Raw genomic sequence first — 22,234 nt, forward strand, 5'->3', positions numbered from 1 at the left:
CGATTTCTCAGTCAACACGCACATTTCCCCCGTGTAAACAATGCAGGCCAACGTGCCTGGCCGCCCCCGGAGGGCTGCGAGACCAAAATAGCTCCACGCGGCGGGACTCAGCTGCGGGCACACCTGTCATACCATACCATCTCAACCTTTTAAAACGCAGCAAACCGGCCACTCGCCAATTAACATTGGCGGTGTTGGTGGAGGGCTTTAAATATAAACCAGACAGCTGACACGTCGACAGAGCGCCTCAAATTGGAAAATACAGTTATGCAGCTTTCTAGGCTAAATAACACAACTGAAATATGTGTGCTCGATTTTAATCACTTTCCCAATCAATGTGCAAAAAAAAATAGTTTTTCTGCTCATTATACACTCTAATTATACAACAAACAATTTATGGTTATAACAATGCATGGAATACCAAGAGAGGGAGAGAGAAAAAAAACGGTGATTGAAAGTGATGTGGTCTGATTCACAGCCTCTTAGTCCAAATTGCCTGCAATCAAACAAATCCATAGTCACACCACAGGTGGTAAAGAGTCATCCAAAGCAGTGGGGGGTAAAATAGTCCATAAAAAACAGCCACAAAACAGAAGCATGGCAGCTCGTGACAGTGCCTACGCTGAGTGACGCCCTCAGCCTACACACAGATCACTTCCAGGACCCGGACTTGCCCTTGGCTCCGCGGGTCGTCTTGGCCGCCTTGGAGCCTCTCTGGTGGTCGCTGACGCGGTTCCGGAGGAGGGCGATGTCGTACTTCTGCTTCTTGAACTTCTCGGCCAGCTCAAACTTGTCTGCGTGCAGCTGGTGCAGCCACGCCCACAACTCCTGGGCCTTCTCGGCCAGCTTGTCCTGGTTCAGGTGGTCGATGTTCAGCGGCTTGCGTCGCTCCGACAGTGCCTTCCTCTTCTCCTCGCGCGCCGTGAGCTTCTTGCCCTTGCGCGCCGCGTCCTGCTTCTGCAGGTAGCTGCCGAACGACTTGTTGGTGAACATCAGCTTCTTCTTGGCGTCCTCGTCGGCGCGCAGCTTGGCCGCCGCCTCCTCCTCGCGCCGCGCCCGCTCCTCGGCGAGCCGTGCCTGCCGCTGGCGCTCCTGCTCGCCGCGGACCCGCACCTGCTCGTTGCGGTCCGAGCGGCGGCTCTCGATGCGCTCCCTCAGGGAGACGAGGTCCTCCTCTTCCTTCTCCCGGGTGGAGAAGTGCAGGTTGATCAGCGACTGCAGGTCGTTCACGTCCTTCTCCACACGCTTGCGGTGGAGGTCGTCGAAGTCCACCTTCTCGCCGTCCGGGAGCTTGGGCGGCGCGATGTTGGGGATGTAGGTGGTCTTGGGACGCCACTTTGAGTCCCCCTCGCCTTGCTCCCGCTCCTCCTCCTCGCTCCTGTCCGGTCCGGCGTCTGTCGGCTCCTCTTCCTCCTCTTGCTCGTACTCCTCCACGTTCTCCTCAGTGACCGACATGGTGTTGTTCTTGCTCGAAGAGGCAGCGAGGTCCCAGGGAGACAACAGAGATGCTCTCAGACCTGCGGTTGGCTCGCAGTCAGGGGACAAGTGGGGACAAGTGAGGCCACTGGCTTGGAGCGGAGATGTTTTTGAAGGGCTTCCCGCTACCATGTGACTGTTAACAGTTCTAACTCTCTAGAGCTTGGCGTCATCGGCGGGCAGTTCAGACAGATGGAGCTGTACGGAGGCTATTTTCTCCTTGACTCGTCCAACACCGAGGGATCCACCCACCCCTCAGTTATCCCTCTAGATCCCGGCTGCACTCTGACCCCACAAACGCAGCCACATCTTTATTACTTTGTAAGGAGAAGATGAGGAACTATTTCCGATACACGACAGATGCACGCACACTTATGCTCTCCGGGCCTTGATAAGTAGGCAGTGGCGGTATAGACGTCACAAGGCTTCTCAAACAACGTTGGTGCTTAAAAGCTCCCATTGACAAGCCAAATGACATTCCCTGCAATAGCCCACACAAGAATGTTGAAGCCAATGAGGATTTGAATGCTCAAGACAGATGGCACATTTTTCAACTTCCCTTAAATAACGTATGCATTGTAGGCCGACTGGGCGATAACTACATCTATAAGCCCAACAACTTTGCCTGGGTTCGGGAACTATGTCGTACAAAAGATGACTGCTTATTTTAGATGTTAAAAGTTTCAGAAAAAGTTAGTCATCCTTCCATTGTTGTCGTCAACGGACAAGAATGGCCTTTGAAAGAAAGACCTCAACAATGGAGTAGACGTGCTAGAAGATGATCCTTCCAAAAGTATCTCCAGCCCGCTATGTTGAACGAGATTAAAACATTCTTGATATCTGGTACGATACGGAGCGGCAACCGGTGAAGAACGACCTGGAGGATTAGTTCTTCGTGGGGGGTGGACATCTCATCCTTGTGCTCAGCACGTCTGCTTCGTTTGACGGTCGTTACTTTAACGAGCATGGAAAAGGGCACGCACTTTTGGACCGACAGATGCCGCCCAGCCTCCCCAGCCCTCCATGTGGCACAGGGACCATCCAGCGGACTTCCCCTGTAGGATAACGCACCTTCTGTCACTCTGCATTAGAAACATACGCATGCAAAGACCCGGTTGATATGAGCTTATGGTTACAAGCTTAGGGGTTTAGAGTTTTAATTTGAGTCGGTCCTAAGTGATAACTTCATATGAATAGTCCAGGGCCACTCACGTCAGTCTGGTGTTGGATTACACTTGGACAGTGACTGAATGCACGTCTGAAATAGTTGGATCCTAATTCTACAATTGACTCACCAACTAGGCAAACGCATCGTCAAGCCATGAATGGGTCTCAAGGGATAAAGAGTGATGCGGATGGCAATGAACAAAACTGGAGTCCAATCTACCACTGCATAAATACCAAATGGCACATTATAACCATGGACCAATAGTTTTTATATCAATATCTTAATTTGCCGCAATTGCTGGAAATACAAATTAAGCACTTGTTACAAAGCGAGAACTTTTAGTGCTGCTTTGTCAGGGCCCCGTTATGAGTGGGAATTACCGGGCAAACAGGCTCTTCAAATGCAAGACTTAATTATTCAATTTAATTGGTTGCACTTTTGATCAGTTTATCGCAGATTAAAATCAAATTTGTAGCGAGCATAGAGTTGTTGGGATTCCTGTATTCTCTAAACAGACTTCAGGCGTAGTGTAGGCTACTCCTGGTGAGGTTAAGAAAGTTGAATTATGAACAGTCGCAAAGATCAAAATCAAATTAGAAAAAAAAAAGTTTTTATTCGTGAAGTAGCAGATGTCAAGACATTAGGATCGCCATGGTTCAAAGTTCAAAAACAGGTCAATGAGCCCGGTAGATCAGTACAGCAACTTTGTTCGGCCCTCAATGCCCTGTAGGGGGAAGATTCATCCGCAGACTATCAACGTCTACACAACACAAGAGTTTTGCAGTCCAACAACTATAACTTATAACCATCGTTACAACTGATAAACCGTCGTCTCAGGCCATTCTGGGAATCTGCACCAGATCTCTCGCAGCAGAGAGCTCAGCACTGAACCACCATCTGGCTGGAGGGTCTTTCAGCCTAAAAAAAACGAGAACATTTCAAGAGAATTCGGTTAACGAAAGAACGCCACCACAGCGCCATCTAATGTCCACTCAGGCCAATACATCTTCATTTGAGAGTAGACTGTATAGACTGATGATGGGAACAACCAAGCATTACATCGCTATAGGGCAACTAGTTAAACATCCAAAATATTGCTCTTAATATAAAGTACATTAATCCCAGATTGAAAAAAACATTCAATTTGAAGCAGTGATCTAAAATGTCGGTATAAATGACCCCATCTCGCCAGTCTGAATAAAGCTGCACCTGAATAATAATATACACGGGAAACTGTTTATGATTAAGCATTTAGAGTTTCTCTAAACAATTGGTAAAAATGTGTCCAATAATTACTCACGATGGCAAGTTAGTTCTGGTAGAGTCCTGATCCAACGCCGAATACATTAGGCTAACCAATTAGCCAAACTGAAGAGTCCTTGTTTTTACAAACTGCAGATAAAATTCAATCTAAAAACGTATGAATGAAACTATTGCAGAAAAATTTGACAGTGAACCGGTTTAGGGTTGCCACAATCTTAAGACAAGCAAGTAGGCTATGTGCAATATTAAAAGTACAAATTTAAAATTTCACAGCGGTGAAGTGGAACAAACAGTCTACCAAACTACCGTTGCAAACTAAAAGCGCAACCCTTAGCAAGCAACCAGTCGGAACGCAAAGCCCCTCATGGTGCACTCAAACATTCGACTTCACCATCAATCTGTCAAAATTGACCCATATGAAGGACACAGATGAAAATATAATTCATCATTGCACAGAAAATTAAATGTGCCGTTTTTGAGTTGTTGGTATATTACACTCCAGAACCTTGGGTTGATATATAGTATACTTTTCCCTCCACTCGCCTATTCGTGTGCTCAACAACTGAGGAACCGCAGGCTACATAAGTCACCACAAGCTGGCGTTGTCCTAGCACATGATACCAGACACCAGGAGTGTTGGACCAGAATGGTCATGGTGACATCTCTTGAGATAAGTTAGCAAGGCTGGACTACAGCAAAGTGCTGCGATTGCACAAGAACAACATCATGGTACAAGACAGCACAGTGGGGCTGTACAAGACGAGGTTCAAAAGGAATGGGTGGTCAGACCAGAACCGATACCGACTGCAAAGCGCTGGACCAGAAGAGCACCGCCGACCGCGAACCCCAGACAAATACTTTAGAGTACGTCCTCCCTATACCTCGGCTACCAGTGTTCTACGGGGGGCCCCAAAGGGGGGCCCCCCGCATTTCGAATAAATCTCGTCTCGGGCGCCTAAAAGGGGAGGAGACACATGTTAAGGGAAAAGATAAGCGATACATAGTCTTTACTGTAACAGCGTATGTATGTGGAGCAGCAGATTAGAGTAAGACAGCAGCATACAGAGGCCCAATGAAGCTTGGGTCAGCAAACTCACTGCGGTGGTCCTCGTTGAAGCTCCCTCGTTGGCGGCCACACTTGTCAGGGTGCAGGAGTCAAAAAGTAAAGGAAAACACGAACAATCAATTATTTATATGTTTAAAAAAAGATTTCAACTATACTCCCTTAATTAAGCTTGAGCTAATCAAAAGATCAGTAAGTTAGTGAAAGCAAACTAGCGCACGTTAATGTAGCTGTGGGTGTGGTGACAGAGGTGATCCAACTCGGAACTAATGAGGACGAACAGCCCGGGATTGGCTGTCAGCGGGAAGCTCGAGACGGGAACGAGGAAACACCTGATTAAACCAATCAATCAATTCTCGTTTGGGCCAATCACGAGTCCACGCGCCCGGTGGGGGCGGGAGGTTACACAACCGGTGTTTACAGCCTTCTCACGTTGTTACTGAACCGGAAAGGGGAGCAACAGCTGATGACGGTGCGGTAACGCACCTTCTGTCAACAGCACGTGTCCTCTATATAACCGGTGCCATACAAGATGGTGTTGTTTTTGTCATGCAACAGCCTGAGCCGGTATTGTACGTAAACGTGCAACAGCCTGCACAGACAGGTGCAGCATTTTGCATAACTAAGAAATATAATAAATTAGCTAACATTGAATCCAATCTATTAATCAATGGATTACAATTGAATGAATAGTATATTTACTGTATCTCTTCAATTCAGTTTTGAAGACCAGGCTTGGGACATTTTGTATATTTAACAATTGTTTTATTAAACAATACATTAACAAAGAACAACAATTGAAGCACTACTATCCAGTGATACAGTTATTGACTACACAAAATTGAACAACATGAAAATATTTTTTCTTCATTCCATACTTGTATAAAATATATTCAGTACACATTTATTTTATTAACTATTTACAAGGGCAAAAGCATGATGGTCAGCGACAGATATTCATACAACTGATATGCGTCCTGACAATACATCTGGGGTCTGTGGTTAAGGATGAGAAGGTGATGAAGGGAGAGAGGAAGAGGATGGAAGGAGGAACACTTGTTGATTGGACCGTAGAGAGAGGGAGATGATTTAGAGACAGAGTGGAGGAGGAGGAAGAGGAAGAGGAGGAGAGAGGAGGAGAGAGGAGGAGGAGGAGGAGGAGGGAGAGGAGGAGGAGGAGGAGGAGGAGAGGAGGAGGAGGAGGAGGGAGAGGAAGAGGAGGAGGAGGAGGAAGAGGAGGAGAGAGGAGGAGGAGGAGGGAGAGGAGGAGGGGGAGGGGGGGGAGGAGGAGGTGGAGGAGGAGGAGGAGGAGGGGGAGGGGGGGAGGAGGGGGAGGGGGGGAGGAGGGGGAGGGGGGGAGGAGGAGGTGGAGGAGGAGGAGGAGGAAGAGGAGGGAGAGGAGAGGAGGAGGAAGAGGAGGGAGAGGAGGAGAGGAGGGAGAGGGAGGAGGGAGAGGGAGGAGGAGAGGAGGAGGAGGAGGAGGGAGAGGGAGGAGGGAGGAGGAGGAGGAAGAGGAGGGAGAGGAGGAGGAGGAGGAAGAGGAGGGAGAGGAGAGGAGGAGGAGGAGGAGGAGACCAGTCTCCTATAGAATGCATCGTGAGACTGCAGTGTCCCACCACGTCTCTGAAGCAGTGGAACCATCCAGATTGGTCTTTGCTTCGTATTTAAATTGCCCAAAATCAAATCCACCGTTATTATTATTCATTCTTTTGAAATATCAAAAATATATCAGTGGATCTATGGCGACACAAGAACAAAGAGAAAACACATACAATATCACATATGAAAGAGTTGTCTGCAATGTGGAAATGAGCAAATCTCCTTTTTTATAAACATAAATAGGTGGGCCCCGACCAAAAGGAGACCATGCAGAGTTGATGTGGAGTGGGTTGTAGGTTCTGGGGGCCGGTCGGTTTTGGGGGATGAGTGCGTTGGTGTGGGACCCCCACACTGCGTGCTTTGAGTCCGTGAAGGATAATCAATCGGACTCTTAAGAGCTGCCGGCTGCCGGCCGTCCAACGGGGGCCATGTCTGCTTCTTCACCAAGGACAGCGTGGGGGTCACGGCTGATGACACCCTGTGGAGGGAGAGGGTAAGGGGAGGGGGAGAGGGAGAGGGGAGAGGGGAGGGGGAGGGAGCGGGGAGAGGGGAGGGGGAGAGGGAGAGGGGCGAGGGGAGGGGGAGGGAGAGGGGAGAGGGAGGGAGGGTGGTTGGGAGGGAGGAGAGGGGAGGGGGAGGTAGAGGGGAGAGGGGAGGGGGAGAGGGGAGGGGGAGGGAGAGGGGAGAGAGGACAAGGAGGGAGGGAGGGAGAGGGGAGAGGGAGGGAGGGAGAGGGGAGAGGGAGGGAGGGAGGGTTGGAGAGAGGAGAGGGGAGAGGGGAGGGGGATGGAGGGAAGGAGAGGGAGAGGGGAGAGGGAGGGAGAGGGGAGAGGGAGGGAGGGTGGGAGAGAGGAGAGGGGAGAGGGAGGGAGAGGGGAGGGGGAGAGGGGAGGGGGAGAGAGGGGGGGAGAGGGGAGAGGGGAGCGGGAGTGGGAGGGAGAGGGGAGAGGTAGGGAGGGAAGGAGAGGGAGAGGGGAGAGGGGGGGAGAGGGAGAGGGGGGGAGAGGGAGAGAGGAGAGGGAGAGAGAGACGTTAGCTTGATACCCTCAGATGTAAACTTAAACGGATACAACGTGACATATTTCCGATTGACTGTTGGTTGTATAGCGGTTGTTTTATTATGGATTCAAAATCGTAAAACAGACTCTATATTTTGACTCTTTCTCCCCCCCCCCCCCCCCCCTTGCAGAACCCACCTGTTCAGTGGCTGCACTGCCGCGGGACCTTGGAGCCGGTCCCAGCGCCGTGGTCCTCACTGGGGCGCTTCCCACTGGTCTGAAGGGGGTTCCGGACTCCTGGGGGCACGGGGACAGCCATTAGGACGGCCCTGATAACATCACACTGCTCTGATACAAACATCCTCGGGATCAAAAATTAGATATTAAAATAATTATTATTAAAATTCAGTGTTAGCCTGCTCGTCCCCCATTGAGTCATTCATCACGCCACTTTCACCCAAGGCAACGAACAGTGATTTATAAGGGGTATTTGCTGATTACTTTGAGCCTCCTGCTAGGATACCAACGCAGATGGCGTCGCACTCAGAACCGAGAATCTATCAGCTGGCGGTCAAACCCCCTAACCCCCACGAGACTATCCTGCTCCCTTATTAATATGGTGGGTCATAACACTAATAACAATGCTAAATCATAATACTGGGCTAGTTTCAGAGCGAGGGTCCAACCTTGCGTCACTGCAGGGAGGGCGGGCGGGGTGTAGTACATCAAGCTGCTGCCCGGGGGTGAGTATCCAGGAGCTAGGGATGGGCGGGAGGGAGGGAGAGAGAGAGAGAGAGAGATTCTTTTAATTTTCAAAATGTTACCATTATTTCTAGATGTACCTCTGTATGTTATGTATTTTTTTTGTTATTATACGTAATATTTGTAATGCGTTGGCAACACTGTTTGTTTACCACAATAGTCATGCCAATAAAGCTTTTTTGATTTAATTTAATTGAGAGACAGACAGAGACAGACAGAGAGAGAGACAGAGAGAGAGCGAGAGAGAGAGAGAGAGAGAGAGAGAGAGAGAGAGAGAGAGAGAGAGAGACGGAGAGAGACGGAGAGAGACAGAGAGAGAGAGAGAGAGACAGAGAGACAGAGAGACAGAGAGAGAGAGAGAGAGAGAGAGAGAGAGAGAGAGAGAGAGAGAGAGAGACGGAGAGAGAGGCGGAGAGAGAGACGGAGAGAGACAGAGAGAGAGAGAGACAGAGAGAGAGGGAGAGAGAGAGAGAGACAGAGAGAGAGAGAGAGAGAGAGAGAGAGAGAGAGAGAGAGAGAGAGAGAGACAGAGAGAGAGAGAGAGCGAGAGAGAGAGAGAGAGAGAGAGACAGAGAGAGACAGAGAGAGAGAGAGAGAGCCCTCAGTACTGCCCCCATAGACGTCACAACAGCCCCGTGAATCCATTCACGGCCCAATTCCCTCAATCCAATTGTCCTCGGACCGCTCATCCCGTATAAAGGAACCCGTGGCGGGGTTATACGGCGCCATGCGTCCGGAGCGGGGGCCACATGTTCTACCGAGGCTGAGGTTCATTGAAAGTGTGTCACTGTGCGCAGTGGGCCGTGAGGCCGGCAGTGTGACCCCCCCCCCCCCACCTGTCTGCTGGGGGCCCGACGTGCTCTGGGCCTCGTCCTGGGAGTACGTCATCACAGCACTCTGCCAGTCACCCTGGGAGGGGGTCACCGCACTCTGGTAACCTAGGAGACAGAGCGGAAAACGGTCCATCTCTGGATGCACACACACAGACAGGCCCCCCCTCCACACAGACAGCCCCCCCCCCCCCCCCCCCCCCCCCCCCCCCAGCACAGAGAACGACCTCTGAAGTCTGAACGGGTTTGTGTGTTTCGTATCAAGGTCCAAAACCGCGGGGGGAGGCAGGACGGACCGATGGACTCACAGATCAACGTTCAGACTCTTCTCTACAGAGTGACTTACAATAAGTACATTATAATAAAACCGATAGACTTTAATAAAAGCAAGCATACTGGATTACTAAATTATGTTGGAAAAGTATCGTGCCACATAGAGGACGCCGAGATGGTGTTGAACTACGTTTTTGAATATCCATGAATTAAATATCAGTTTTTGTTTTATTTTCAGTACATTAAATTGCCTTTAGCCGATAATTAATATCTAAACAATACCAAGTGTAGACGAGAGTATCAAAGCTTCTCTCTGATAACCATTGAGGGAAGTCGGACTGGTTGGGAACCTGTGAACCCAGTGATCCCAGTGGGGGGGGGCTGGCGTACCGGAGGGGGTGCTGGCTCCGTGGGCGCCCTCCACGGTGAACCCCAGCAGGCCGGACGCCGCCTCGCTGCCCCCGGTGGCGCTGGACGGAACCGCAGCCAGCAGGCCTGGGGAGAGGAGAGGAGGGTTAATAACACTGAACACACACACACACAAACACGCACAGTCGCACACACACGCACACACACACACGCACACACCTCCACAGGCGGGCCATGTGGGGTACGACTGTGGAACACACCGCAGGTCCTCACTAGTCAAGTTTATTTCTTTATTATTTATTTATGTTCAAATGTCCACCATGTCTCCAAGACCCTGGTAGTATTAACCCTAACCAGTATCATAATCAAAGACACATTCACACTAATAATACAAAAGAAAATAAAGAAATCAAATAAATATATACATGTATAGAAACAAAAGAAAGGGTTTGGCCAGTTAGACTAGAGCCGTACCTCTAGACCTACAGTTAGTCCTCGCCCTGTTAGACCTAGAGTTAGTCCTCGCCCTGTTAGACCTAGAGTTAGTCCTCGCCCTGTTAGACCTAGAGTTAGTCCTCGCCCTGTTAGACCTAGAGTTAGTCCTTGCCCTGTAAGACCTAGAGTTAGTCCTCGCCCTGTAAGACCTAGAGTTAGTCCTCGCCCTGTAAGGCCTAGAGTTAGTCCTCGCCCTGTAAGGCCTAGTGTTAGTCCTCGCCCTGTTAGGCCTAGAGTTAGTCCTCGCCCTGTTAGACCTAGAGTTAGACCTCGACCTAAGGCTGGTCCTCACCCTGTTAGACCTAGAGTTAGACCTAGACTAAGCCTGGTCCTCACCCAGGCCGCGGCAGCAGGTCAGCTGCTGGTAGATCTGCTTCATACGCTCGATGTTGAGCCGGCTGGCCTCAGCGTGGTTCACCATGGGCTTTGGGTAGTGCACGCCCACAATGCACTTGGCCGCCTTCTGCACGCTCTCCGGCGCGTTCCAGGGGTCGTAGATGTACTTGGCCGGGAAGCCTTTCAGGATTGGAATGTAGCGTCTGAGAGAGGGAGGGGGTTAAGGACACGATTAGTATTCGTATCAGCCGTGGTCAGAAAGATCCAGAATCTGCGTTTTATTGTTTTTTTGTGTTTTGTTGTGAATCGATTTTGTGATATCTAACTAGCGAATAACTAATAACTAATAGCTAACTAATAACTGGTTTCAAGCCTAAATCTGTTGTATGAATATATGGATGTCCGGTTGATGATTTCATTCATCAATGTGGATGTTTCTATATCTTCAACAATAAGAGGCTGCAGGAAAGTAAAAATATAGGACTGCTGTGCCTCAGTGACAGATCAGTAACATATATCGCTAACCAGGCTAAATAGGCTAACATGGCTAACTAGGCTAACTATGCTAACACGGCTAATTAGGCTTACGCTGCTAACAGGGCTAACGTGGCTACGGCGTCGTGCCTACCGGATGTAGTCTCCGTTGGGGTCGGTCCTCCGGCCGAAGCCCACGGGGCAGTAGCAGTGGAAGAACTGCTGGAAGAAGGAGCTGCAGGAGAGCCACATCCAGCTGCCCGCGTTCACGCTCCAGTCAGCGTCCAGCAGCAGCTCCTCGAACACCTGGGGACGCGACCGCACACCCCCCTGTTAGCATGTAGCGCTGAAACACCCCCCCCCCCCCTGTTAGCATGTAGCGCTGAAACACCCCCCCTTGTTAGCACGCTGAAACACCCCCCGTGTTAGCATGTAGCGCTGAAACAACCCCCCCTGTTAGAATGCTGAAACACCCCCCCCTGTTAGCATGTAGCGCTGAAACACCCCCCCTTATTAGCACGCTGAAACACCCCCCGTGTTAGCATGAAGCGCTGAACCCCACCCCCCCATTAGCACGCTGAAACACCCCCCGTGTTAGCATGTAGCGCCTAAATACCCCCCCCCCCTGTTAGCATGTAGCGCTGAAACCCCCTCACTGTTAGCATGAGGTGCTGAAACCGCCCCCCCTGTTGTGCTGAAACAACCCCCCCCTGTTAGCGTGGGGTGCTGAACCCCCCCCCCCCCCCCCCCCCTGTTAGCATGTGGCAGGAAAGGCCCATATAAGGGCATAAGAATTGCCACTGAGTTTTTAAAATCTCGTTTAAGTCCCCGCGGCGGCGCTACCTCCGGCCCTCTCAGCCTCCCCCCCCCCCCCCCCCCCCCCCCCCTCACCTTCATGCCCTCCTCCCAGCTGACCCAGAGGTCTCCGCGGGTCAGGAAGCAGGCCACGGCGTGGCGCGCCAGGTGGTGGATCCAGCCCTCCTGCCTCAGCTGGGTCATGATGGCGTCGATCCAGGGGAACCCCGTCTGGCCCTCGGCCCACTTGGCCAGCGCCTCGGCGTTGCGGTCCCACGGGATCTGCATGCAGATCGGGTTGCCCTCCATCTTGTCGAAGGACGGGTTGTTGGTGGCGGCCGTGTAGAAGAACTCCCGCCACAGCAGCTGGCCATACAACGACAGCGGGGGGGAGCTGTTCTTCTTCACCTGGTGGGGGAGGAGGAGGGGGGGGGAGGAGGAGGAGGGGGAGGAGGAGGAGGAGGAGGGGGAGGAGGAGGAGGAGGAGGAGGAGGAGGAGGAGGGGAGGTGGGGGAGGAGGAGGAGGAGGAGGAGGAGGAGGAGGGGAGGTGGGGGGGGAGGGGGAGGAGGAGGAGGGGGAGGAGGAGGAGGGGGAGGAGGAGGAGGAGGGGGAGGAGGGGAGGTGGGGGAGGAGGGGGAGGAGGAGGAGGAGGAGGAGGGGAGGGGGAGGAGGAGGAGGAGGAGGGGGAGGGGGAGGAGGAGGAGGGGGAGGAGGAGGAGGAGGAGGGGGAGGGGGAGGAGGAGGAGGGGGAGGGGGAGGAGGAGGGGGGGGAGAAGAGGGAGGAGGAGGAGGAGGAGGAGGGGGAGGAGGGGGAGAAGGAGGAGGAGGAGGAGGAGGGGGAGGGGGAGGAGGAGGAGGAGGGGGAGAGGCAGGAGGTGTGTGTCAGAGACTCCAGGTGGAAGTGTTTCCAGGGGAAGACTTTCTAGAACACCTCACTCAGCAACTTTTATCATAAATAATGTGAATATCTTGATTCTAGTTTTCGGTTCTTCCGTGCAAACAAATAAGGTCAAACCATTTCTAATGAAAGGTGTCCCCAAGTGCGTCAACCACATGGTTGTCGTGACTCATCGTCGTGACTCGTCGTCGTGACAACCTTACCTTGTGGTAGAGGTCGGTGAGCTTGAAGTAGAAGAGGCGGCAGGAGAGGCAGCCGAAGCGCAGGTAGGGGCTGAGGCCCGTCGGGCTGGCCAGCAGCGAGTTGGCGTTCATCCGCGGGCGCTCAAAGTTAGCCACCCACGCCTGGCCGAGCAGGAGAGACACAACGGAGACGTAAGATACTAGCGGACGGGATGTTACCGCAATGTAAAGACGGGATGTTACTGTAATGTAAAGACGGGATGTTACCGCAATGTAAAGACGGGATGTTACCGTAATGTAAAGACGGGATGTTACCGTAATGTAAAGACGGGATGTTAACATAATGTAAAGACGGGATGTTACCGTAATGTAAAGACGGGATGTTAACATAATGTAAAGACGGGATGTTACCGTAATGTAAAGACGGGATGTTAACATAATGTAAAGACGGGATGTTAACATAATGTAAAGACGGGATGTTAACATAATGTAAAGATGGGATGTTAACATAAATGTAAAGACGGGAAGTTAACATAATGTAAAGCCTGGATGTTAACATAATGTAAAGACGGGATGTTAACATAATGTAATGACGGGATGTTAACATAATGTAAAGACGGGATGTTAACATAATGTAAAGCCCGGATGTTAACATAATGTAAAGACGGGATGTTAACATAATGTAAAGACGGGATGGTAACGTAATGTAAAGCCTGGATGTTACCATAATGTAAAGACGGGATGTTAACATAATGTAAAGACGGGAAGTTAACATAATGTAAAGCCTGGATGTTAACATAATGTAAAGACGGGATGTTAACATAATGTAAAGACGGGATGTTAACATAATGTAAAGCCTGGATGTTACCATAATGTAAAGACGGGATGTTAACATAATGTAAAGACGGGATGTTAACATAATGTAAAGCCTGGATGTTACCATAATGTAAAGACGGGATGTTAACATAATGTAAAGACGGGAAGTTAACATAATGTAAAGCCTGGATGTTAACATAATGTAAAGACGGGATGTTAACATAATGTAAAGACGGGAAGTTAACATAATGTAAAGCCTGGATGTTAACATAATGTAAAGACGGGATGTTAACATAATGTAAAGACGGGATGTTAACATAATGTAAAGCCTGGATGTTAACATAATGGGTTTTCATGGCTTCCACTTCTTGGCATGGTTTCTATAATAACCTGATGGCTTCCAGTCTAGTGTACCACAGCATAATTTGAATGTATTTTTATTTACTTATTTAATTTAAAATGAAGAGATGCTACCATGTTCTTTTTATTACAGGTGATCCCCATTGGACCCTCGTGGATGGTCTGTGTTCCACTCCAGTGTTTAAGTGCTCCGTTCCTCAGAGGCTGAGGAGAGGGCCCAGAAGGGAGCGAGCCCAACGGGAATCTGAGGGCTGCAGTAGAACCAGGGGGTCTCACCTTCCTCTCCAGGTGCCGCTCCAGCCGGGTTAGAGCCTCCGTCTCCCCCCCGGGCCACACCGCAGACAGAAGCCCCTCCGTGTCGAACCCTGCAGCCACCAGGAGCTCGTTAGCCATACTCGGGTTTGGGCAATTTGGCGGTTCTCAGCGGAGATATTTTAGCTTTTATGTTTTTATGTATGGATCAAAAAAATAATCCAGGCCAAAGAAATGTCTTCATAATTATGAGCTTTCATTAAAAATAAATCTTTATATACAGTATATAAAAACATATAAACACACACACACACACACACACACACACACACACACACACACACACACACACACACACACACATACACACACACACACACACACACACTAGGATTTCACTGCAGACGTCGAGGTAAATATCTGAAGAGGTGGAGGAAGGGGTTGGGCTATAGATCTAGACAAATGGAGGCGTGGAGGTAGAGGGTGGATGTGGCTAAACATCTCTACAGGTGGAGGTAGGGTATAGTTCTACACAGGTGGAGCTAGATGGAGGAGGGTGGAGGCGAGCCATGCGTCGACACCCACCGAGCTCCTCCAGGGAGGGGACGCCGAACTTGTCGTCGTGGTCGTCCGCCAGCGGCGTGCTGCACTTCCAGGTAGAGCTGATGGCGTCGGCAGGGACCTCCACCGGCGCCATGCGGCTGATCAGAGTCTGGAAGCGCTTGTAGGTGAGGGGGGACTGACCGCCGTTCAGCTCTATGATCCTGAGGAGGAGGAAGGGAGGAGGAGGAGGAAGAGGAGGAGGAAGAGGAGGAGGAGGAGGAGGAGGAGGAGGAGGAGGAGGAGAGGAGGAGGAGGAGGAGGAGGAGAAAGAGGAGGAGGAGAGGAGGAGGAGGAGAGGGAGGAGGAGGAGGAGGAGGAGGGGGAGGAGAAAGAGGAGGAGGAGAGGAGGAGGAGGAGAGGGAGGAGGAGGAGGAGGAGGAGGAGGGGGAGGAAGAGGAGGCGGAGGTGGAGAGGGAGGAGGAGGAGGAGGAGGAGGAGGAGGGGGAGGGGGAGGGGGAGAGGAGGAGGAGGAGGAGGAGGAGGAGGAGGAGGAGGAGAAACGTAATGTGTTAGGGACATAGGTCAGGGTTCGAGGTAGTTTCCGTTCTATTCATGTGTTTTCTTTTTTCTTTTAATGTTCGTTAAATATATTTCAATATTAAAAATTAAAAAATAAATATTTTTAACTTATAAGACTATGAGGAACATTTCTTTCAAATAAAGCAGTAAAATAAACCTATCTTTTTTAATGATTTAATAAACGATAATAAAAGTACATTATCACAGTCCTAATACAACAGCTTAAACAGATCTGTTGGGCGATATATGGAGGAGGAAGACGAAGAGGGGGGAGACGAAGAGGAGGGAGACGAAGAGGGGGGAGACAGCGCGGGGGGAGGGGGGCGGGGGAGGCAGCTGGGGGTGGGAGGCGTACCTGTCGAGGTCGTAGAGTGTGTGCGAGATGCGCGCCGTCACCTCCACCCCCGCCTCCGAGGCCAGCTTCTTGATGGCCGCGTCGCGCTCCGTCCCGAAGGGCTCCGAGTCGTACTCGTACGACAGCCGGCGGATCTCCCACTCCTGGGAGAGCCAATGGGGAACCAGAACCGGGGTCAGGAGGTGGAGGGGGCGGGGCTTAGCATAACAACCCCCAGCGACCTGCACGTCACTCACACCCCGGGACGTAACACCGCGACCTCAACCACAGGTGGTACGTTTACACGCCCGTTAATGCGACTGTCAATCGAACAATCAAGGGTCTTAATCCGACGACGAGAAACCCGATTCCGTCTGATTTTGGTCCGACTAAGGTGTATACACGCATCTTACAAACCCAATCAGAGTAGGATTAATCGGAAAGATTATAAACCAAAGGCAGGCTCACCTTGAAGAGCCGGGGGAAGACATCTGTGGGCTGGCCCCTGATCACAAACAGCCTGGAGTTGAGCTTACGCAGGCTGGCGTCTAGGTCCTGCAGACTCTGCAGAAGGAACCTGGAACACACAGCGGCCATTTCTCTTTACAACTGCAACCACAGCATTCAGTTATCAGCACGTAATATGAAAATATCGGTACGTTTGTGAAAAAGAGTACACCAATGGATAAAAGCGTGCTTTGCCTTGTGTTTGACAGGACACCACACTCCAAACAGATCGATGAGATCCCGAACTGACCTCCTCACTTCCAAGAAACCCCGAAGTTTTCCCTGTAAAAGCATTTATGTAACTGCCCTATCAGAAGTAGTTTCAGGTAGGGATGGGCAACGATTGTCGAATAGTCTGAGTCACGTAGATAATCGAATAATGAATGTGACTATCGTTGTTTATTACACGGCTCCTCTCAATGCTGTTGAACGCTCCGTTCACTTGCATGGGCCTTCACAACTTCCGGAGGTGAATAATTTTTTGATAATTCACCGTTGCTAAGCAAATAATGACCGCTGTCAAGGAAAGTGACGTTTTTTTGCCAGAAATGCACATCCCTAGTTTCAGGAATCATGAGCTAAACCACCATACAGGTCATAATGTGTGTATGCTTGTATAAAAAGAAGGAGCAGAAGGTTGTTGCATGTATATATAGCAGCTGTCAGATCCACCACTTGAGGACACTCAGCTTTTTATAAAATCATTACGCAGCGTTATCTTATGTAAGCTGAGCGGGAAAGCAAAGGGGTCACCTATAGTTCAATAAGCAGCAGTAGCATCAGTAGCATCAGTAGCAGCAGTGGCCTGTTGCTGCGTTGTACCGCCACTAGGGGGCAGCGGAGAACAAGAAATCCTGGTACAATATTCTCCCAGTTTAAGGAGAAGAGCTGATTGTTTCGCAATCTCGTAATCAGTGACTGAACCCTCACATAACTTTCAAGTGAAAGCCGACACATCCGACAGCATTGCTTTATACAACATTTTCATCAGGGAAATGTAACCATAGCAACAAGTGAACGTTGGACCGCTCCAACCGAAATGGCAAACATCGCAGGGTCCGTTACGCCGTGAATGACGCAATAAGAGGCCAGCTGCTTTGGGATCTGACAGACAGAGAGCCACAACCTGTTTGAAGCGCGATGCTAATGACGCTAGTAATACCTGATAGCAGAGATAGCACACACACACACACACACACACACACACACACACACACACACACACACACACACACACACACACACACACACACACACACACACACACACACACACACACACACACACACACACACACACACACACACACACATTACCCTGCCTGCCCTGCTAAAGGGAACCTTGGCAGACCGCCAGTAAATGTTCTGAACGCTGCAGAAAGCACACCGAGTGCTAGGCTACGGGCCCGCGGCCGCGGAGGAACAGCTAAACGTAATGTTCCCGGGTGTCTGGTGTCGTTAGCCTCATACTAGCTCACCCTAGCCCTGTTCCAAAAGACATTTCCGCGAAGCTTTCACTTTTCAGGTCGGCTTTCATGCAGTTTGGGTTGAATTTATTCTGTTTTTTTGTCACCTTCTTTGTCGAACCTTAGACATACACTTTGTTGGGCTCAGACTTTATATTTTCACTTCATCATCCAACTTTATATTTTCCCCACTGAAAGCATTAAATGATTACCCTGTTTATAGATTTTTTTGGCAAACCATTTTATTACATCGATAAAGTAATGGACAGACAGGCCAAGGCTGCATTATCAAGTTTGTTCTTGAAAGTGAGAACATAAGTTTGTACATCACATGCCACCTGTATTTGAGTCCAGGTCCTCTCTCTTCAACTCGTTTTGGCATCCACACTGAATCCATAAAAAGAGGATACATCACACTCACACACACACACACCCACCCCTTCATTCCCATTTAAGCAGTGTGAATACTACTGTACTCATCACTCAGTAAGGTGCTACAGAAAGGTGCGACCAGATCTGACTCACACATCGACTCAGACGTACTTCACAGAACAACACAGGTGCAATCTTGATGGAGCTCTAGAGCATAAACGAAAGTCTTTCGACTATCCTTCCATATGCAAGCGCATTTGTGTGTTTCTATTTGTAATGGAACTGAATACGAGTACATATACACACAGACCGACACAGACTCCCTGTCCGAGTCCCTACAGCCTGCAAATCTCTTGACCCAGAAGGCCGGTACACTTCACACACACGTAAGCAACTTGCAATATTATGTTTTCGGTTGCTGTGGAAACCCATCAGGGTTCTTAGGAGGGGGCCTTCTGTGCCCGCAGTGGTTTTTCTCATATATATATATATCCAGTGTATATACATCCACCACGGTTTGACTCAGTGTTCACAGCTGGAGGCGAGGTGAGAGCGATTTGAGGACTTAAAGGAGAACTTGAGGATTCTCTCCTCAAACCGGAACCTATATTCCGGGCGGTTTGGGTCGAAGGGACTTATGCTTCAACGGTTTTTGACCAGGTTTCAGTGCACTCGTAATCTACAAACACGGGCTGAAATGTTATTGTAATTGTAGCGTAATTTATGGCTGACAGATTCTGAATATTTTCTAACATCATGCGAGGGATCCCTAGGGTGAAAGACGCCTTTTAGTTTTTTATGTTTCATCTCATCCCAGTCTGTTTGAATGATTGTCTCATAGGCCTATTTGTATTGGCTGAGGTAGTTGTGGTTCCAGGTATACAAATACTCATCACTCAATGATGATTTTATTTTAACAATCACAGCCTAATCCGGGATGACTAGGAACAAGATGTCACTAAAACCAGTGATTGTTGCTTAGGTTTGCAACCTAAAGAAGAAAAAACTACTAATATAAATGCAGAATACGATTTGTTCTTTCGATTTTTTATTATTCATTCAGTTACTTATTATTTATTTATTAACTGTGACTTGAGGGAGGTGACATTTTGGCAAAATTGAGGTCCATCACTGCATTAGTATTCATCACCTGAGTACGAGTGGCAAAAAAAAAACACACGCAAGGCATTAAACGATGCATTACCCATCCTAAGAAAACAACCTATCGCTAATTCATGAATGCATATCTAAAAATAATAGTTAACGTAACTACTAGACACATACAAATGTGTATGACGTATCCAAAGCTAAAGGCTGGTTAAAGACAGTGTTGGTGGTTCACCGACTGCGGAGAACAGAGGAGAATCCTCAAAAAACATGAGAAGTGGGTCGCGGATGACGTCCGTGTTGTGAATGTACCAAACACAAATAGACATATTGAGTCATCCTGCTTAAGTGCAGCCCTTTTTTTTATAACCGGCAAAACCTTCAAATGTAAAATCGATGACCGCACATCCAGCAGCGGCCTCATGCAGAGCGTCTCTCAGCGGACCCCGCTGCTGCGACCATTCATAACAGAGACTTCTGTTACGCATTGTTGTTAACAGAGGGCCGCCAGGAGGGTCAACCTGGGACTGTTCTTATCGTGGAAGAAGAAGAAGAAGAAGTGGGTCAAAACAAAGCCCTGGCGAGGGACGCCTCTCGGCTAACACAGTGACCCACTTGAACCGTCGATTCGATGCGATTGTTGTAAGTCATCCGGATTCGACCACTCTGCATTTTTTACTTTTAATCTAAAAACTAAACTATAAATTTCATCGATCCAACATGTCAGAAACTTGACCACTCCGGTGGTGTGCGTCATGTCTTGTTGCGCAGTTGGTAACACAACGAAAGAGTTATATGATATCGAATAACAACTATACAGTACACACACGTTAGTACTTCACCGACATGTGCAATGTTGGGATTTAACCAAACCCCTGTTTCTACGGATGGGGCTCGGCACTCAGACAGGAGGATGACGGCGACTCAGACTTCAACTAGAAAGCCGCGCGTTTATCTCCATCACGTGACGCGTCCAAGCTCAAGATGCATAGCTCCGTGACCATTACACCCACCCCTCCCTCGCTCACCCTGTTATGCATCCACTGTCCCCCCCACCACCCCCCCATGCAGTCATTCATACTTACGTCACTTTTTGGATAACATTAACCTTAATGAAATGTTGGATGCCTGAATTAACTTTAAACCTATAAACCAGCTGCGTCTATACTCGCATATGGCATTCGGCCTCCAACGCGATGACGGCGGGTGTGATGCGTCTGTTGGTCTCACCTCCACCTGCTGATCCCCACGTTGGAGGAGCCCGCGAACCAGGGGTCGAGGATGTAGACGCAGCGCACCGTGTCCGCTCCCTGGATGCAGTCCTCGAGCGCCGGGTTGTCGTGGAGCCGCAAGCCCTTCCTAAACCAGTGGATGGTGTTCACAACCATCACTCAACCGGGCGAGTGCTTTACGATAAAGACTCTATATTCAAAAAATAAATAAAGGTCTGCTCGGTTTTGTGGAACGATCTTCTTTGCTTTGGTCAACGAAGAGAAAAAATGCGTAAAATCAAGGCCACAGCGTAACCCGGGGATGGTCTTGCTTGATCAACAGAAACAGGCCGATTTTTAACCTTGTTCTAATAAAAGCTTGTCCATCATGTCATAGAATACAGAAACTGGTGACTTCTGAACCATTGGTCCAAGAGTCTGCGCTCTACGGCGATGCGAACAGGTACTCGACCGGCGTTAGGACCGTGTGTGGCGGTCCCCAGCCTTCTGTTGTATAACTTGTTTTTTCTAAATTGTGGAGAAAAAGCGTACCAATGCTCTGTGACACGTTTGTCAATGCCCTATAAACTTGCAATAACTAGCGCCGCGGCTACACGCAAAATAGAAGAAATCAGACACGACACGTCCACGCAATTAAAGAATTAACTGTATCGCGCCGTGGGAAGACTGTCAACTCCTCGAAGTGAAAGCCCTTCAATACAATTGACCGGAGAATGTTTTTTACAGTCTACCGATAAAAAACTGAGCAGATACTCAGCAGTCGATGAGTCTTACTGAGTCGTACACCAAGGCAGTGCTGATGCTCGGGTACATATCTCAGATTTGGAGGAGAGGAGACACGCACCGTCTATGCAACGGAACCTCGATTCGCCTACATCCGTCATGACTCCGCCCATAGCATGACGCACATGACTTCGAGCTTCGCTATTGGCCGAAACCGCAGACGTCGGTACCGAGTTGTCACGTTTCTGCAATGCTCCCCGCCACATTCCGACTTTATTCAATAATATTCACTAAATATTTGATATAAAGTGATATTAATGACATGAACACCATTTTCATTGATTAATATCTATATTTCGTTGAATATTTTGAGTGATTTCTAGATAGTTATTATGTTTGTAGTTGACGCCCCACGACTTGCCCCGCCCACTAATCTGTAAACACCTTGAAAATACCCGGATGATCACATGAACCACGGCATGATCGCGGCGACCATGTGCCATGCAACTGCAATGTTGTTCTCATGTGCGTGTGTGCGCGCGCGCGTTTGTCTAAGTCAGAAACCTTGATTTTTTCTGTGTATGGTTTATGTAATGTTATTGTAATGTAATGTATACATTCATAGGTATAATATATAAGGTTTATAATAGCCTAATATAGGATTTGTTTGTTTTTCTTTGGATGGGCCAATGAGGCACGTTATTTTATTAAGAACGCAGATGTTAATAGTGATCGTTTTAATATATAGGCGTGCATATCGGGTCATCATTTAGTTTAACAGTGCATAAATGATGTAGCCTATTTGGTGTTTCTATCATGAAACTTTCACTCCATGTGTATTTACAGGAGGCGTAAATGTGTCACAAAAATCTTATATAAACGGGCACCTATAGGCTATTACGCAACGAAAAGCTGTTGATTCTTGAGTGCGTGTGTGTTTCGTCTGTTGGCCAAACGGTGGC

General features: G+C 49.2%; 1 protein-coding gene and 1 pseudogene across 2 annotated transcripts; both read right to left on the bottom strand.

Moving 5' to 3' along the window:
- Positions 1 to 301: 301 nt before the first annotated feature.
- Positions 302 to 1,977, bottom strand: LOC115541468 (troponin T, fast skeletal muscle pseudogene; annotated as a pseudogene).
- Positions 1,978 to 6,496: 4,519 nt separating this feature from the next.
- Positions 6,497 to 21,943, bottom strand: cry1a (cryptochrome circadian regulator 1a). 2 transcript variants are annotated; one of them, XR_003976348.1, is made up of 15 exons: positions 20,548 to 21,943; positions 16,335 to 16,443; positions 15,888 to 16,030; positions 14,996 to 15,174; positions 14,435 to 14,523; positions 13,004 to 13,144; positions 11,998 to 12,309; positions 11,261 to 11,412; positions 10,633 to 10,835; positions 9,823 to 9,927; positions 9,166 to 9,267; positions 8,254 to 8,325; positions 7,766 to 7,864; positions 6,991 to 7,047; positions 6,497 to 6,825 (listed from the first exon to the last, which is right to left on the bottom strand). XR_003976348.1 is itself a non-coding variant. In XM_030353188.1 (14 exons), the coding sequence occupies exons 1-13, from the start codon at positions 20,703 to 20,705 to the stop codon at positions 7,770 to 7,772; spliced, it is 1,860 nt and encodes a 619-aa protein (XP_030209048.1). In that variant the 5' UTR covers positions 20,706 to 21,940; the 3' UTR covers positions 6,497 to 7,047; positions 7,766 to 7,769. The 2 variants fall into 2 exon arrangements, 1 of the variants encoding a protein (XP_030209048.1); XM_030353188.1 differs by having other exon boundaries at positions 6,497 to 7,047; positions 20,548 to 21,940.
- Positions 21,944 to 22,234: the final 291 nt, after the last annotated feature.

The sequence above is a fragment of the Gadus morhua genome, chromosome 4 (assembly GCF_902167405.1).
Source record: "Gadus morhua chromosome 4, gadMor3.0, whole genome shotgun sequence".
In the NCBI taxonomy this organism is placed as follows: Eukaryota; Metazoa; Chordata; class Actinopteri; order Gadiformes; family Gadidae; genus Gadus; species Gadus morhua.

Bases quoted from the DNA above. Each gene is read 5' to 3' on its own strand.
- cry1a (XM_030353188.1), bottom strand. From the start codon at position 20,705: ATGGTTGTGAACACCATCCACTGGTTTAGGAAGGGCTTGCGGCTCCAC. The intron at 13,145-14,434 runs GTGAGACCCCCT...CTGCTCGGCCAG, and splicing joins AGCGGCACCTGGAGAGGAAG to GCGTGGGTGGCTAACTTTGA. The intron at 7,865-8,253 runs GTTGGACCCTCG...CCGTGCCCCCAG, and splicing joins CCTCCCTGCAGTGACGCAAG to GAGTCCGGAACCCCCTTCAG.